This window comes from Capsicum annuum, chromosome 2 (assembly GCF_002878395.1).
Source record: "Capsicum annuum cultivar UCD-10X-F1 chromosome 2, UCD10Xv1.1, whole genome shotgun sequence".
NCBI lineage: Eukaryota > Viridiplantae > Streptophyta > Magnoliopsida > Solanales > Solanaceae > Capsicum > Capsicum annuum.
Window position 1 is genome coordinate 38,073,012 of NC_061112.1, and position 14,427 is coordinate 38,087,438.

The window sequence follows — 14,427 nt, forward strand, 5'->3', positions numbered from 1 at the left end:
GAGTAGGTTTAGGTTGTGTCCTTATGTAGTATGGTAAGGTCATAGCCTACGCCTCCAGACAGTTAAATCCATATGAGAAGAATTATCCTACTCATGATCTTGAGTTAGTAGCGGTAGTTTTTGCCTTGAAGATTTGGAGGCATTATCTCTATGGAGTTTATGTAGATGTCTTTATAAACCATAAGAGCCTCCAGTATGTCTTTTCCCAGAAAGATCTCAATCATCGCTAGAGAAGGTAGTTAGAGCTTTTGAAGGATTACGACATGAGTGTTCTTTATCATCTGAGCAAGGCCAATGTTGTGGCCGACGCTCTCAGTCGACTCTCCATGGGTAGTATTTCTCACGTTGGATACTAAGAAAAAGATGGCTCAGGAGATCCATTAGCTTGCAAGACTAGGCGTTCGCTTAGTCGATTCTTCAGAGGGGGGTGTAGTGTTCATAGTAGTTCAGAGTCATCTCTAGTTTCCGAGGTGAAAGAGAAACAAGACAAGGATCCTAGCCTTGTCAAGCTCAAAGAGTCAGTTCAAAATCAAAAAGTCGCGATTTTCTCCCAAGGGGGAGATGGTGTTTTTGTTGTTAGGGTTGTCTATGTGCTCCAAGTTTAGATGAATTGAGGCAGCAAATTCTTGCAGAAGCGCATGGTGCGCGATACTCTATTTATCCAGGGGACACTAAGATATACCACGACATGCGGGAGATCTATTGGTGGTGTAGGATGAAGAGAGATATTGTAGAGTTTGTGGCTAAGTACTCTACATGTCAGTAGGTTAAGATAGAGCATCAGAAACCTAGTGGTTCCATGCAAGAGTTCACCATTCCTACTTGGAAGTGGGAAGAAGTTAACATGGACTTCGTGACGGGTTTGCCTAGAACTTGTCAACAACATGATTCAGTCTGGGTCATTATAGATAGAATGACCAAGTCAGCTCATTTCCTTTCTGTTCGTACTTCTTATTTCTTCGAGGATTATGCCAAACTCTATATCAAGGATTTAGTCAGATTACACGGTGTTCCACTGTCTATCATCTCAGACATAGGTACCCAGTTCACTTCTCACTTTTGGAAAGCATTCCAAAAGGGTCTTGGTACCCAAGTCCATCTCAGCATAGCATTTCATCCTCAGACAGATGGTCAAGCAGAGAGAACTATTCAGACTCTTGAAGATATACCAAGGGCGTGTGTAATTGACTTCAAGGGAAGTTGGGACGACCACTTGTCTTTGATTGAGTTTGCATACAACAATAGCTATCATTCTAGTATTCAGATGGATTAATTTGAAGCTCTCTATGGTAGGAGATGTAGATCTTTGATTGGTTGGTTCAAAGTTAGTGAGGCCTTAGTCATAGGTCCTGACTTAGTATTCGACGCCTTAAAGAAAGTTCAGTTGATCAGAGAGAGACTCCGGGCTGCTCAGAGCCGACAGAAGTCCTATGCAGATGTTCGTAGAAAGGATCTCGAGTTTGAGGTCAATGACTATTTCTATCTTAAGATCTCTCCCATGAAGGAGTGAAGAGGTTCGGTAAGAAAGGGAAACTCAGTCCCCGGTATGTCGGTCCCTTCAGAATTCTTTGTCGCTCTGGTAAGGTAGCTTATGAGATTGAGTTGCCTTCAGATGTAGACTCAGTCCATCCAGTCTTCTATGTCTCTTTGCTAAAGAAGTGTATAGGTGACCCAGCAGTTGTTGTCCCTATCAGAGCATCGACATTCAGAACAGCCTCTCTTATGAAGAGATTCCAGTCAAAATAATAGATTTTCAGTCTCGTAGATTGAGGAACAAAGAAGTCCCTCTAGTCAAGGTTCTTTGGCGAAATCAGTCTCATAAGGGAGCTACTTGGAAAGCAGAAGCAGATATGTATACCAAGTATCCTCACCTCTTCCCCACCAATTCAGATCAAGCTCAAGGTAACAGTTCTCCTTAAGCTTATTAAGTTTCATGTTTATGTTTCCAGTATAAACTTGGTACCTATTAACCGTTTCATAATCAGTCATGTATTCATATATCAGTTTTTCGTGCATCAGATATGCACGAGTTCAGTATGTTTAGCATATCGGTCATGAGATCAAGTTGCAGTTCTTCATGTTCAGTTCAGGTTCTATTGTCTGGTATCCCTTCTCAGTAAATTCTCATTCGAGGATGAATATTACCAAGAGGGAGATATTATAATACCCCGAATATTTCTAATCCTGTGATTCATACTTGAGTACATGACTTACCATAAATATGCTAGTGATAGAATAGCTTATGATGCATTAAGCATGTTCATATGAGTCACTTAAGGTAATACAAGCTAAGAGTTTTTGAATCCATCAAGTTTTAGTGTTCGATTTTGCAAGGGTCATATTTTAATGAGTATAACTTAATGTTAATGTGGTATTTGAGCTGATTTAGATCCATCAAATTGTATAGAATCGAATTAGCTTTCCAATGATACCAATTTCGCCTTAATCCAATACCCGAGCGAAAAGTTATGCTCATTTTCGTGAGAGACAGTAAGTATAGGCGATTGGTTAGGCGCCGCCTAACCCGAGCATAGGCGATGGTTAGGCGCCGCCCAACCCAAGCTTAGGCGAATACTTGGGTGCCGCCTAAGCCAATTCCAGGTGTCAAAAACACTCCGTCTTGAGTTATTTTAAAGGTAATTAAGTCTTTAAATACTCCTTACACATCCCTAAACTTAACCCTATGAAATTTATATCTTCTAAACATACTGGAACCCTATTTTCATCTCAAAGCTCATCATCCAAGAGCCCTACAGGAGAAAAAAAACTATGGTTGCATAAGTAAGCTTGAAGATCCGATTTCAAGGAAATTCCTCCGTCAATCATCAAGAATCTTCCTTCTAAGGTATGCGTAGTGTTCATCTATAGATTCAATTCGTTCATAAAGTTCAAGAATCAATCTTTAAAATACAAAAGCTTGGTTGATTGTGGTGATATAATCATACCCATGTTGATGCTTATTTGTTTTCCCTTTTTTTTTTCATTATAAAGTATGATTTCTATATTGTTGGGTGTTGATGATCATGTTGTTGATATTGGGTAATTCCCAAGATGGAATCTTTATATGTTTTTGTGAATTCATGATATCATATGAGTTGGAAACATGTAAATTTGGTTGTTCTTGATGTATAATTTGATGAATTCACCTATGTTTAAGATGTACATGTAAGGTGTTTGATAAAATTCCTAAGGAACTAGAAATCATGCAATATAGCTAAGTTGTGACTAAGTGAAGGATTCATGATATGCCCTTACGTTCCAATGACTTCTATGATTGATAATGTGCCTTGTAAATGTTGTTGGAATACTCATGAACTATTCTTATGAGATTATGCTATGTTTACTTGCAAATCCTACTTATGAACAAGATGCATGATAACCATGCAATCCACATGAACTTCCATGCTATTAGTACGTGTTGCTAATATGATTATGCAATGAACATGATATTAAGATTGTGCAAGTACTTCCATGTGATATGAAATCCTTTCCATGCAATACATTGTTGATAACCATGCATAGTATGAGATCCCTACTTATGATATTATATATTATGGACTCTACTCTTATGATCAAGTCGGTCATGTGTGTTAGTTTCTTTCCATCGAGTCCTGGAGGTACTTGTACCTGAAAACTATAGCTGTGTGCCTAGATCCATGTCATGTTTCATGATATTCGAACTCAAGCTATGATTCCATAGACTTCAGCTAGTCATATGACTCAGGAAAACCTCATGATCTTATTCTGTTTTCAGATATCAGTAACATTCCACCAGTCAACGGAATTCAGTAAGATCAAGTCATGTATAGTCAGTTATTCATGTCCAGTCCCTCCAGATGGGAGTAGAGGTTAGCACCGAGTGAACCCAAGGATGGGAACTCACCCGCCAGTTTAGGGTGTGATTCTTAGTAGTAATTCTTGTGTTCCAGAACTACGTAGTTAGCGTAGGTTGAGACATATTAACCCATCAGATTAGGGTTGATGAGGTGGCTTAACCCGTCAGTTTAGGGTTCCCACCGTTCTCATTGAGTACCCGCCAGATAAGGGTCACTCACAGCTGTCCTTACCAGTGGTGCGGTATTGACACCCCTCCAGTCGGGGCAGAGATTAGACCCCAGCTTATCCATAACAGTATACACGAGGCATGTCGGTTAAACACTACCTCCCACAGTTTCAATAACAGTCTCGGTAAAAGAACTTAGGGCTTTTTTTTCTGATTTCAGTATATACAGAACTGTCAGATACAGTCATCCATGTTAACAGTTTCAACATCAATCTCAGTAAAAGAACTCAGAGCGTTCTTCAGATTTCAGTATATATAGGACTGTCAGATACAGTCGTCCATGTTATCAATTTCAGTATCAGTCAGGACTGTTATCAGTAAACCATGTATTAGCTTACAAGTTATGCTATCACGTATTCACTGTCTCAGTTTCTATATATGTGTGTTTACACTCCCACGTTCATATAAGTCAGTCAGTGTTGTTCATGCATGAAACCCTTTATGTTCAGCCTACCTTCCTCGTATACTCAGTACTCTAGTTGTACTGACGTATTTGCGCTATGGTGCTTTTTTTTCATGTTACACCATAGGTTCCGAGACATGAGCTCCAGCCCAACAGTAGCGGTAGCATTGCAGTCGCAGAGACACAGTGAGTCCTCATTGATTCGAGGACAATATGATTTGATTCATTTATTTATTTCTTCAATTCAGTCTTACAGAGTTAGTTGGAGACATGTTCCTCAACTTCTTATTCAGACAGTTTAGAGGCTTTTGGATTTACTTTCAGATTTATGTTCAGATTTAGTTGTTTTGGGTATTTTCGCCCACATGATAGTATTCAGTTGAACCTTATGGCCTTACAATTCCATGTATTCCACATTATTATATTATGATTTTCAGTATACAGGTACAGATATCAGTCATGGGTTAGCTTGTGGTCCCTCGGGGTAATGAGCACTGTGTAGCATTCTGGTTCAGTAAATCGGGGTGTTACACGGACAGATTTGGAACTTTCACTCTCTAAGGAATCATGATCAAGTTCCAAAGATATGTCAAGCACACGATTAACCCTATGAGCCAAGCAACCATTAGAATCTTTACAACAACATAGGCTCATGGGTTCACTCATTTTTTCTTGACCAACATTTTTAAATTCTTCACTCACTTGAGACTCATTAATCACATCACAAATATTCTCAAGTGGTGGGCAAGTTTTACAAACATGTTGGTCAACACAATTTTCATATGACGATGTACTTTTATTCAACACAATAGCTTCAACACTAGGTGGACACAAATCAGTCTTACTAGAAGAGTCAATTCGGTCATCTATAGGATCAACGGTCTAAGGATGCACAACCTATAAAAAAGACAAATACATTTAAATCATATAATAATAATTTACAGTTAATTGGGTTACATATTTACACAGTCAACTTATGCAATAGATGATCTCTATCGTAACAGCTGATCTGTATATCACAACATATAGGTAATATGTTGTATCAGATTACCCAGTTGTTGAATAATTTGTAGTAGATGGGTAATCTATTGAGTCAAGTTCAGAGAACCAGAGCAATAAATGGTTAATCTGTTATGAAATATAGATCGTCTGTCGTAACAGATTACTTATCTGTTACACAAATTATAGTAGACGGGTAATTTATTGCAACAGATGTCACATCTGTTTCAATATCTTTCTTTGAGTCAAATTATTTTACTCGAAATAAGACGACTACATCATCTGGGGGTTAAAGAGATCAGCCTCCTTAATTCTTATGTTACTCTTTGCAGCCAACCACCTAAGGATCCTTGGATGAGAAACCTTATCCAGGTAATCCTTGACCTGCTTTTGGAGGGAAGGAATGGCTTTAAATGTGGGCCTAAGATGTGTAAACAAAAAGCAACCAAAAAAAGTCATAGTAATTATTCAATATAATATAAAATAATGGATGAGTAATCAAATAGTGATTAAATTTACCATGAAATCCCAAGGAATGTCGTATAATATGGTCGTCTTTGGGGATAACTTCGTCAGTAAATATTTGGCAGTCAAGTTGTAGCTGTCATATCCCTAGGGATAATTGTTGAATTTCTCAAATCATCAGCAAGCGCCAACAAATCATCTTCTATGACTTTGTTGACGTCTCTTGCCAATATAACGGAATGGGCAAACCAAACCAAGCACAATTTCTCCCTGTACTTTTTGGTATGGTTTTATACTTGAGATCTTTTATTAAATCTGCCGCTTTGTAGCTACGTCCAGCAATGTCCAACAACCTATCTATTTTTTCATTGTGTTTGTTGGTTTTGGTGGGTAGTTGCTTGGATAATGCCTTCTATTTGATGATGGTGGTGGTTTGGCTGTCCTGCTTGCCTTGGACCTTATGCGGGTGTTTCCTTGGTGAGAGATTCTTCTGAACGATCGTATCTCAAGCCCTTCACTATGGCAAACTCTTTTAAGCTAAAACAAACCGGCATACCACAGTAGTTGATCCAGATTTCATCCATCTTTTTCCCCCTCCTTCGAATCTTTATCATCCTCCACATACTTGATCCTGCGCTTAAGAAGTCCATATACCATGCTCATTAGGAAACGTACAGTGTGGTCCTCAAGCAGCTCAAGAAAGTGTCCAAAACAGCTCTTCTTAAAAAGTTCGTCTATGTTTTCATTCTTCATAATATTCCTAAATTCATCAAAAGGTTTCCCCAACGGACATTTAAGTAGAAGATCACCAATTAGTTCTGCAGGGTCATCTATCGGCATCGCAATTTGAAACTTGTCAATATATTAAGTTTTGACCACTCATGCTAGGATTTCGATCTTAATTCATGCCCCATTGGTGATGCATTATCAACATGTTTCACTAACGGAGATTGTTCAGAAAGTTCCTCTGAATTAGTCTGTACTTTAGCCTTTTTTGTTGGGAGGTCAGAAGTTGATCCACTTTCAGTTTCTGTTCTTTTGGGTGATATCTTTTAACTACAAATAACTGAAAAACAAAAAATTACATTACATTTGATATCTGCATAGATTTTTAAGAAAAAGGTAAGACAAATTTCTTGTTATACTACTATCGGTCCTAAGCCAGGGGTATATCACAAACAGCCTCTCTACTTCATCTGAGGTAGTGGTATGGACTGCGTATACTATACCATCCCTAGACCCCACTATCTGGGAATACACTGGGCATGTTGTTGTTGTAGGTAAGACAAATTTCAATAAATTTTTATATGCCACATTATAAAAAAATACTCCAACCGATAACCCATCAGTTGGAAGAGATGGGAATCTATTTGAAGAACTATTTAATATCTCCCAACAGATGTTCCACCTATTGCAATAGATGGATCACCAAGACCACCACTAATGGAACCAATACCACCACTTATGCCACTAGGACCACCAACAATGCCACCAAGACCACTAATACCACAACCAAAAGCACCAAAACCATGCCCAAGACCACCAACACTACCACCAAGACCACCGATTCTACCAATACCCATATCAAGACCACCAAGACAGCCACCACCACCACCAATACCAACACTAAGACCGCCGACACCACAACCCTGACCACCAATACCAACCCTACCACCAACAGCTATCAACAATACCATAAATATCATCCAACAATACCACGATAGTCAATAAAACACTGTGACAAAAACTTGGGTTTTCTCGAGTTTTTTCTATATTTTTAGCATCAAAACTCAAAATTCTTACCCTATTCTTGAAGGTAATACAACTAAAAGTCTTCTTTTTCATCATTAGCTAAAAAGCCCTAATTTTTATAATAATGAACAAATGTAGAACTTTTATCCAACTATGTTACCTGCGAAAATAGAGAAAACAACAAATACAAGTGAGAATGAAGTCAAAAATAACAACTATGTGGTCGAAAATGGGAAAAAAAATAGATCTGTTTTGAAGGGTTGAGCAATATGCTGAGTAGTCTGTATTGTAGAGAGAGAAAGAAAAGAGCGAGAACTCAAGATTTGAAATAATGAAATATTTTTCCCACAAATGGATTATTTATATTGGGTTGATTTGTATTTTTTGGATAAGAATGACAAGTTTTGAAATTATTACTTTGGTCCGAGTTGATGTCAATTATTTTTAAAATCAATTGCAAAGAAATCTATTGCAACAGATGGCTGAGCTGTTGGAAATGTTCAAACAGATATTGATATCTATTGCAACAGATGATATATCTTTTTGAATTTTTTTTAAATATTAAAGCAATCTTTTATCCGAAAGAATAAAGATAAAATACTACTAAGGTGGTAAAAAATATTTCTTGATTAACTCCATTTTGCAAAATAGACACATTGAAAGCTTTTTTAGGTTTTCTAACACAAGTCTTGAAAAATTAAGTATTTAGACACTAGGTCGACATCATCACTTCTTATATACAACCCTAGCGCACACATAGTTTATTGGGATATATTGTGTGTTAAGTCTATTGGGATTATTCTTTATATACCACATAGTTTATTATCAATTCTATTCCAAGTCTATTAAAAATCTAATCATTCAAATGAACAGATGAACAGTAGAGCATTTATGACACATGAAAAAAGCGGTTGCACATCCACTCACACCCTGCTTCGATTGGGTATATACTTTCTTCTTAAATTCTACCGGGCACGCATCTACCTACAATTGATCGGGAAGACCAAAGGCTTCTATTTTGGTCTATATAAACAACCATCAACTATACACAATATTCATCTTCTTCAACCCAAAAAATAAATAAAGATGACCAGATGTCAAGCATTCCACTCAGACCACGAAGGAGGGTTTGTTTCTAGCGTAGCCACGATATTCTCCTCCTCCGAAATGACCTAAACCATCTCTTCTATGGTCTGGGTCAGGACAGAGAGCACCTCCACCATGAACTCTGGTGTATCGCCTAATTTTTATGGGCGATCGTAGAGAGGCTGAACATGCAGCCGAAGGATTTCATCATCTCCCACCATCTTTTTTGTTTAGATTTTAATTTCTGCTATAGTTGTAGTTGTAAGTTCATTGCAAATAAGCTTCATTCATGGATAGAAAAATTGTTAGATAAAAGCTTCTTTCTTTTGAACTTTTTACTTGTAGTTTGCTGTAAATATGGTATTAAACCATTGCTGCAATGAAATTATGACATGAAGTATTTAAAATTTTGTTGTAATATCCTTTCTGTTTGTCTCTACATTAATTATACAATTTTGTTCTTGGTTGAAATTTTGCAATTTTCTCTATTAGAAGATGAATGAAATAGTTGTCAAATGTCAAAGCTAATGGTCTATCATATATCTATATATATATATATATAAATTCATATATACTAATGGATAATGAATCTGGTCTATCAATGATTATGTGGATTTCTACAAAATTAATTGCACGGTCGATATAGTATATGATTGACCGACATCAATTACTTCGCGTGACTGTCTACGTAATCGATGAATTCCATTATGTAGGTTCATAAAATATAAATAATTAAATAAATATAATTGTGTCGATTGTAAATCATAGACTACAAGTTTTGTCACTAATATACCATATTGCTGGACCTTTTGCATAGACCGTAAATATAATAGATGCCTTCTTATGCGTTGGGTAGATGCTAAATCGTATAGATCCACACTCAGTCAATGCTAAGGTATATACAGGTTAGTGCAATGGTAAAAAAATATTAGTACATAGTCAAAGATATAAATAATTAAATAAGTGAAAGTGATTTGAGGGCCATATATTGTGTCCATTGTAAATCATAGACTTCAGCATTGGTTTATTGCTCTTAGTATCATATTTTGAAAAAGGGGAATAATTAATTAATAAAATAATAAATAATTAGATTTTATGCAATTAAAGGATCTTGAACAAGTCATGTGATCATATAAGAGTCCACGTAAATTGAAGAAGTTGATCAAAGATGTGTGCGGATGGGTAGTGGATGAACAAATGAATTCCTCACAACATACTTGTGCTTTGGTAAACCAATCCCTAAGGATGTTGGTTGTTCAACCATAAGTGATCACACCACTCATCTTTGATCACCACTTTTAATTTACGTGGACTCTCATACGATCACATGACTTGTTTAGGCTCATTCAATTGTATAAAATCCAATGTTATATTATTTTATTAATTAAATAATCTTTTTCAAAATATGTGCTAGTCGTGGTCTATGAATATGTATCCTCGTCTAGTGCATTTATTAATGGAGTAGTTTGAAGTTTATGCTAGACTATGCTTAGCTATTTACTCGACCTGATATAATCAAGGATAGACTGGGAACTACTTCAATAATTAAATAACTAGATGAGGATATTTATTTATAGACTATGACTAGTACATATTTTGAAAAGGATTATTTAAATTAATAAAATAATAGAAAATTGGATTTTATGCAATTAAATGAGCCTAAACAACTCCTGTGATCATATGAGAGAGTCCACATAAATTGAAGGCGGTTATTAAAGATGTGTGAGGTGATGACTTGTGGTTGAACAAATGATGAGTTATGGTTGAACAAATGAATTTCCCACAACATACTTGTGCTTTGGGTAAACATTACCCTGAGGATGTTGGTTGTACAACCACTACCCATCCTCACACATCTTAGATCACCTTCTATAGTTTACGTGGACTCTCATACGATCACATGACTTGTTTAAGCTAATTTGATTGCATAAAATTCAATTATTTATTATTTTATTAATTAATTATTCATTTTTTCTAATATGCTACTAAGGGCAATAAACGAATATGGTATATTATTGATAAGGCTTTGCGTCTATGATTTACACTGGACACAATCGATGAACCTCTATAAATCATGAAAGTTACTGAATTGGTGACACAATGCAACATATAACAGTAAACTTGTTTGAAATCATTGTAAATATATGATTTATCAATCGATCGTGTGTTTAGTCTAAAAATTATAGAGAATAACTCTATAATATTTGCCATCGACCTTTATAACTTAGGACAATAGCTGGTAACACAATCAACTGTTTAATCTAACAAGACAATGAAATAACTGAACATAATTTCATCAGTAAATGTCATCATTGACATACCAAATATATGTAATTCAATTATACATAAAAAATCATTAAAAACAATAAATCATTAAGAAAATTATTTGTTCCAAACCACCGTACTACATGTTATCATCATTGAGTTCCTTAACAATGCCCATCACATCTACTTCATTTTCCTTATGTTTTTTCTCCTCTTCTTCTACTTCTTACTTCTTATGTTCTTTCTTTTCTTCTTCTTCTTCTTCTTCTTCTTCTTCTTCTTCTTCTTCTTCTTCTAATTTCTTCTTTTCTTCAATATTTTTGTCCTCCTATTCAGCCACTCCTTCATCAAATCTTCTAATTTTTCTTTTCTTCTTCTGTTTTCTCCTTATTTTTTACTTCTTCTTCAGCTGTCCTTGCCTCATTTTTTTATTTTTCTTCTTCTTTAGCATCTTCTTCATCTGCTACCTTTTCCTCTTCCGTTTCTTCTTCTTTCTTCTCTTCTTTAGCTTTTTCATCTACTGCAGCAATGTCAGTCACTACGATTACAAGCTCTTTAAGGTTTACTTGATGCTGGCTATGAGGGGGACTATCGAGATGCACTACTTTGTTTTGAAAAGATTACAAAATTATGCAAGAAAATTAAATAGGAAGAACAAAAAATAAATTAGTTTACCTTCATCTTGATGCTTCTTCTTATTCTTCTCGATTCTTTTCAACCTCTCATCTCTAACAAAATAAGAAATATCCAGAACATATTTCTCGATCACAGCAACATGCTCACGTAGGTCATTATCATTAAAGAGTTGAGTGTATTTTTGAGTCCACTTGAACCAGCATGATCATAAGCACGTGCTGGACTTGAAACATAATTGTGACTACCCAAATCTTTATCTTCATCCGCGACCTCTGCTGATGAAGTTAGGAGAGTCACACCTCTTATGTTTACCTTCAAAGCATCGATGGACGAATCCTTAACTTTGTACGTGTATGGCTTAAATATTTTCATATATCTCTGCTCCATCTTACCGATGGTAGGGGTAAGGTACAGGTGCACAATCTATAGGAAAATAAATATAAATTACACGATGTTTACTAATATAATAATATTATTATCATATTATAAAAAATATAATTTTACCTTGGAACTGTTTCCTTTGTACTTAAATAGGTCACCTTCCATTATGTTGTCACACTTCAACGTGTGCCATCTAAGAAGACAGGAAATAGGCAAAGAAGTATCCAACAACTACTGGCGTACCTTCCCAGATGAGTAAAGGCCTCATATATCCAAACCTGCAATCAATATAAGCATAAGTAAATCTACAAGGTCTATGTATTATTATATAAATAGGCAAGAGCCTATAATAAATCAATAAGATGGTAGATTATAAGTACCAAAAACGCCCAGGGAAAGACACATAATGCGTACGGTGCATTATTCTTCTTCACAAATGCTTTTTTTTCTTGGTCAAATCAATCTTCTTTTTCAACTAGCTCAATGTCATCCCAAACGACTTTTTTCCTCATGGATACCCCCCAAAGAAATCTAAATCAGCCACCATCTTGATGTGGTCTGAATTCACCTTCTTTGACGGGACTTTGCCAACACCATCGAGTGCACGAATGATATAAGAATTACACGGACAACACAAAACACACTTCAAAATCAGTCCACAAGATCAAAGATCCGAGGACCCTTTTGAAGACCAACTCTCGGATTCAACAAATACAATAAGAATACAAGATACAAGAGTGTATTTTAACACCAAAATAGGTACAAAATGTGATGAACAAGATGAACAACAATAATACAAGTTTTGGATTCAACGAAGGGCCCAAAACAGTCCACTACACAACACATACACGATTTGCAAGAAAGTAAAAGATAGTAACTTGACATACAATATTCACAAATCTAAGAACCCTAACAATGAGAAAGGACCCTAAGACAAATGAATAGCAACATCAAGTTCTTACTTGGACCAAAATGGACTCATGAACCTCAAGACCTAAGTTTCCAAGTAAACAAACAACAAAAGTGATTCCATCCTCTTGTTGTTACCTAGTTCCAAGTTTCAGATTTGCCTCAAGGAAAGAGGACTTTGTCTTTCTATGTTGTACAATATTCATATTCATCAAAATCCCCTAATAAATGACCTAAAAGGTTCCTTATATAGTAGTTTACAAACAAGGTGTGAAATGTCCAAAATGACCCCTTAGTCTCAAGTCTTCAAGTAGGTGCCCTTGGAGAGTATTATATGGACGGTTTTGGACCCTTTCTAAGTCCTCATTTGCACTTCACTTTCACACTCCAAGTCTCGGGTTCAATACATCTCACAAATATGCATCATCATGGTCTACGTGTATCAACGAACTAAACCAAAGCGCACTTTAACTTTTGTTGATTAGTAAACCTATTACCTTTGATCAGGCTAACCAACCTTGAGGTAGTAATGCTCTTGTTATTCGTCGCCTTAAAATGAAAGCTTTTGCCATTTTGGAGGAATTCGTTCATTTTTGGTTCACGGCGATATGCTGAACAATTCAGCCCCGTAATTAGAGTAAATTCCTTTAAGCCAAAACAAGTTGGCTTACCCCTCATACAGAACCAAATTTCATGCTATTTTTTATTATTTTTGATATGTCGTAGCAACACATAATGGACTATCTGTCCATTAAACTTAAAATATTTCGGTATATACCTGAAGTATCCTAAACAAGTCTTCTTAAAATCAACATACAACTTTTGTTCAATAAGAATCTTTCTAAGTTCTCGATAGACCGTCATTATTGCTTTTATAGAAATCTTAGCAGGAAAAGAACCTAGCTCATCCATCCAAGTTGTTAGGTTGTAGGACTCAACAGAAATATCTCTTGCATAAATTGGCAAGGATAGGGGATCATCCTTCTCCCCATCTCCACTATCTCTCTTGTGGATCTTCACCGCTATAACTTTTACTTTCTTCTTCACTTTTCCCTTTATTTTTTTCTTCATTATCCTCAACATTATCTCTCTCATGTGCACTACTTTCATCATATTTAAAAATATCGACAAGGATTTTTTATTCAGTTTCCAACTCGATTCATCGACTACAGCTTTTTTCCTCTTAGAAGTTCTGGAAACTTCTTCTGTTTTTTGCTTCCTACTACTAGAAGCAGTGGAAGTAGGCCTTTTAACTGCTCTATGAACTCTCACCATTTATGATCTACAACTAAAATTGAATTTATAGTGATCGATTTATCGACCACTGGTCTATTAATAAAAAGAGAAAAATGCAGCAAAAATAAATCTGCAGTGGTCGATCTATTGACCATTGGTCTATTAAGAAAAATGGGAAAATGCCTTGGATCAAACATGCAAATCAAGTTCCAACTTCTCCAGATATTGGCAG

At 36.0% G+C, this 14,427-nt stretch overlaps 1 protein-coding gene across 1 annotated transcript; it reads right to left on the reverse strand.

Annotated features, from left to right (window-relative positions):
• Window positions 1-11,174: 11,174 nt before the first annotated feature.
• On the reverse strand, window positions 11,175-12,662 carry LOC124896323. Its single transcript, XM_047407883.1, has 2 exons — window positions 12,174-12,662; window positions 11,175-12,092 (listed from the first exon to the last, which is right to left on the reverse strand). Exons 1-2 carry the CDS (start codon window positions 12,213-12,215, stop codon window positions 11,799-11,801), a joined length of 336 nt encoding a protein of 111 aa, XP_047263839.1. The 5' UTR covers window positions 12,216-12,662; the 3' UTR covers window positions 11,175-11,798.
• Between the last annotated feature and the right edge of the window lie 1,765 nt (window positions 12,663-14,427).

Bases quoted from the DNA above. Each gene is read 5' to 3' on its own strand.
- LOC124896323 (XM_047407883.1), bottom strand. From the start codon at position 12,215: ATGGAAGGTGACCTATTTAAGTACAAAGGAAACAGTTCCAAG. The intron at 12,093-12,173 runs GTAAAATTATAT...ATTTTCCTATAG, and splicing joins ACAAAGGAAACAGTTCCAAG to ATTGTGCACCTGTACCTTAC.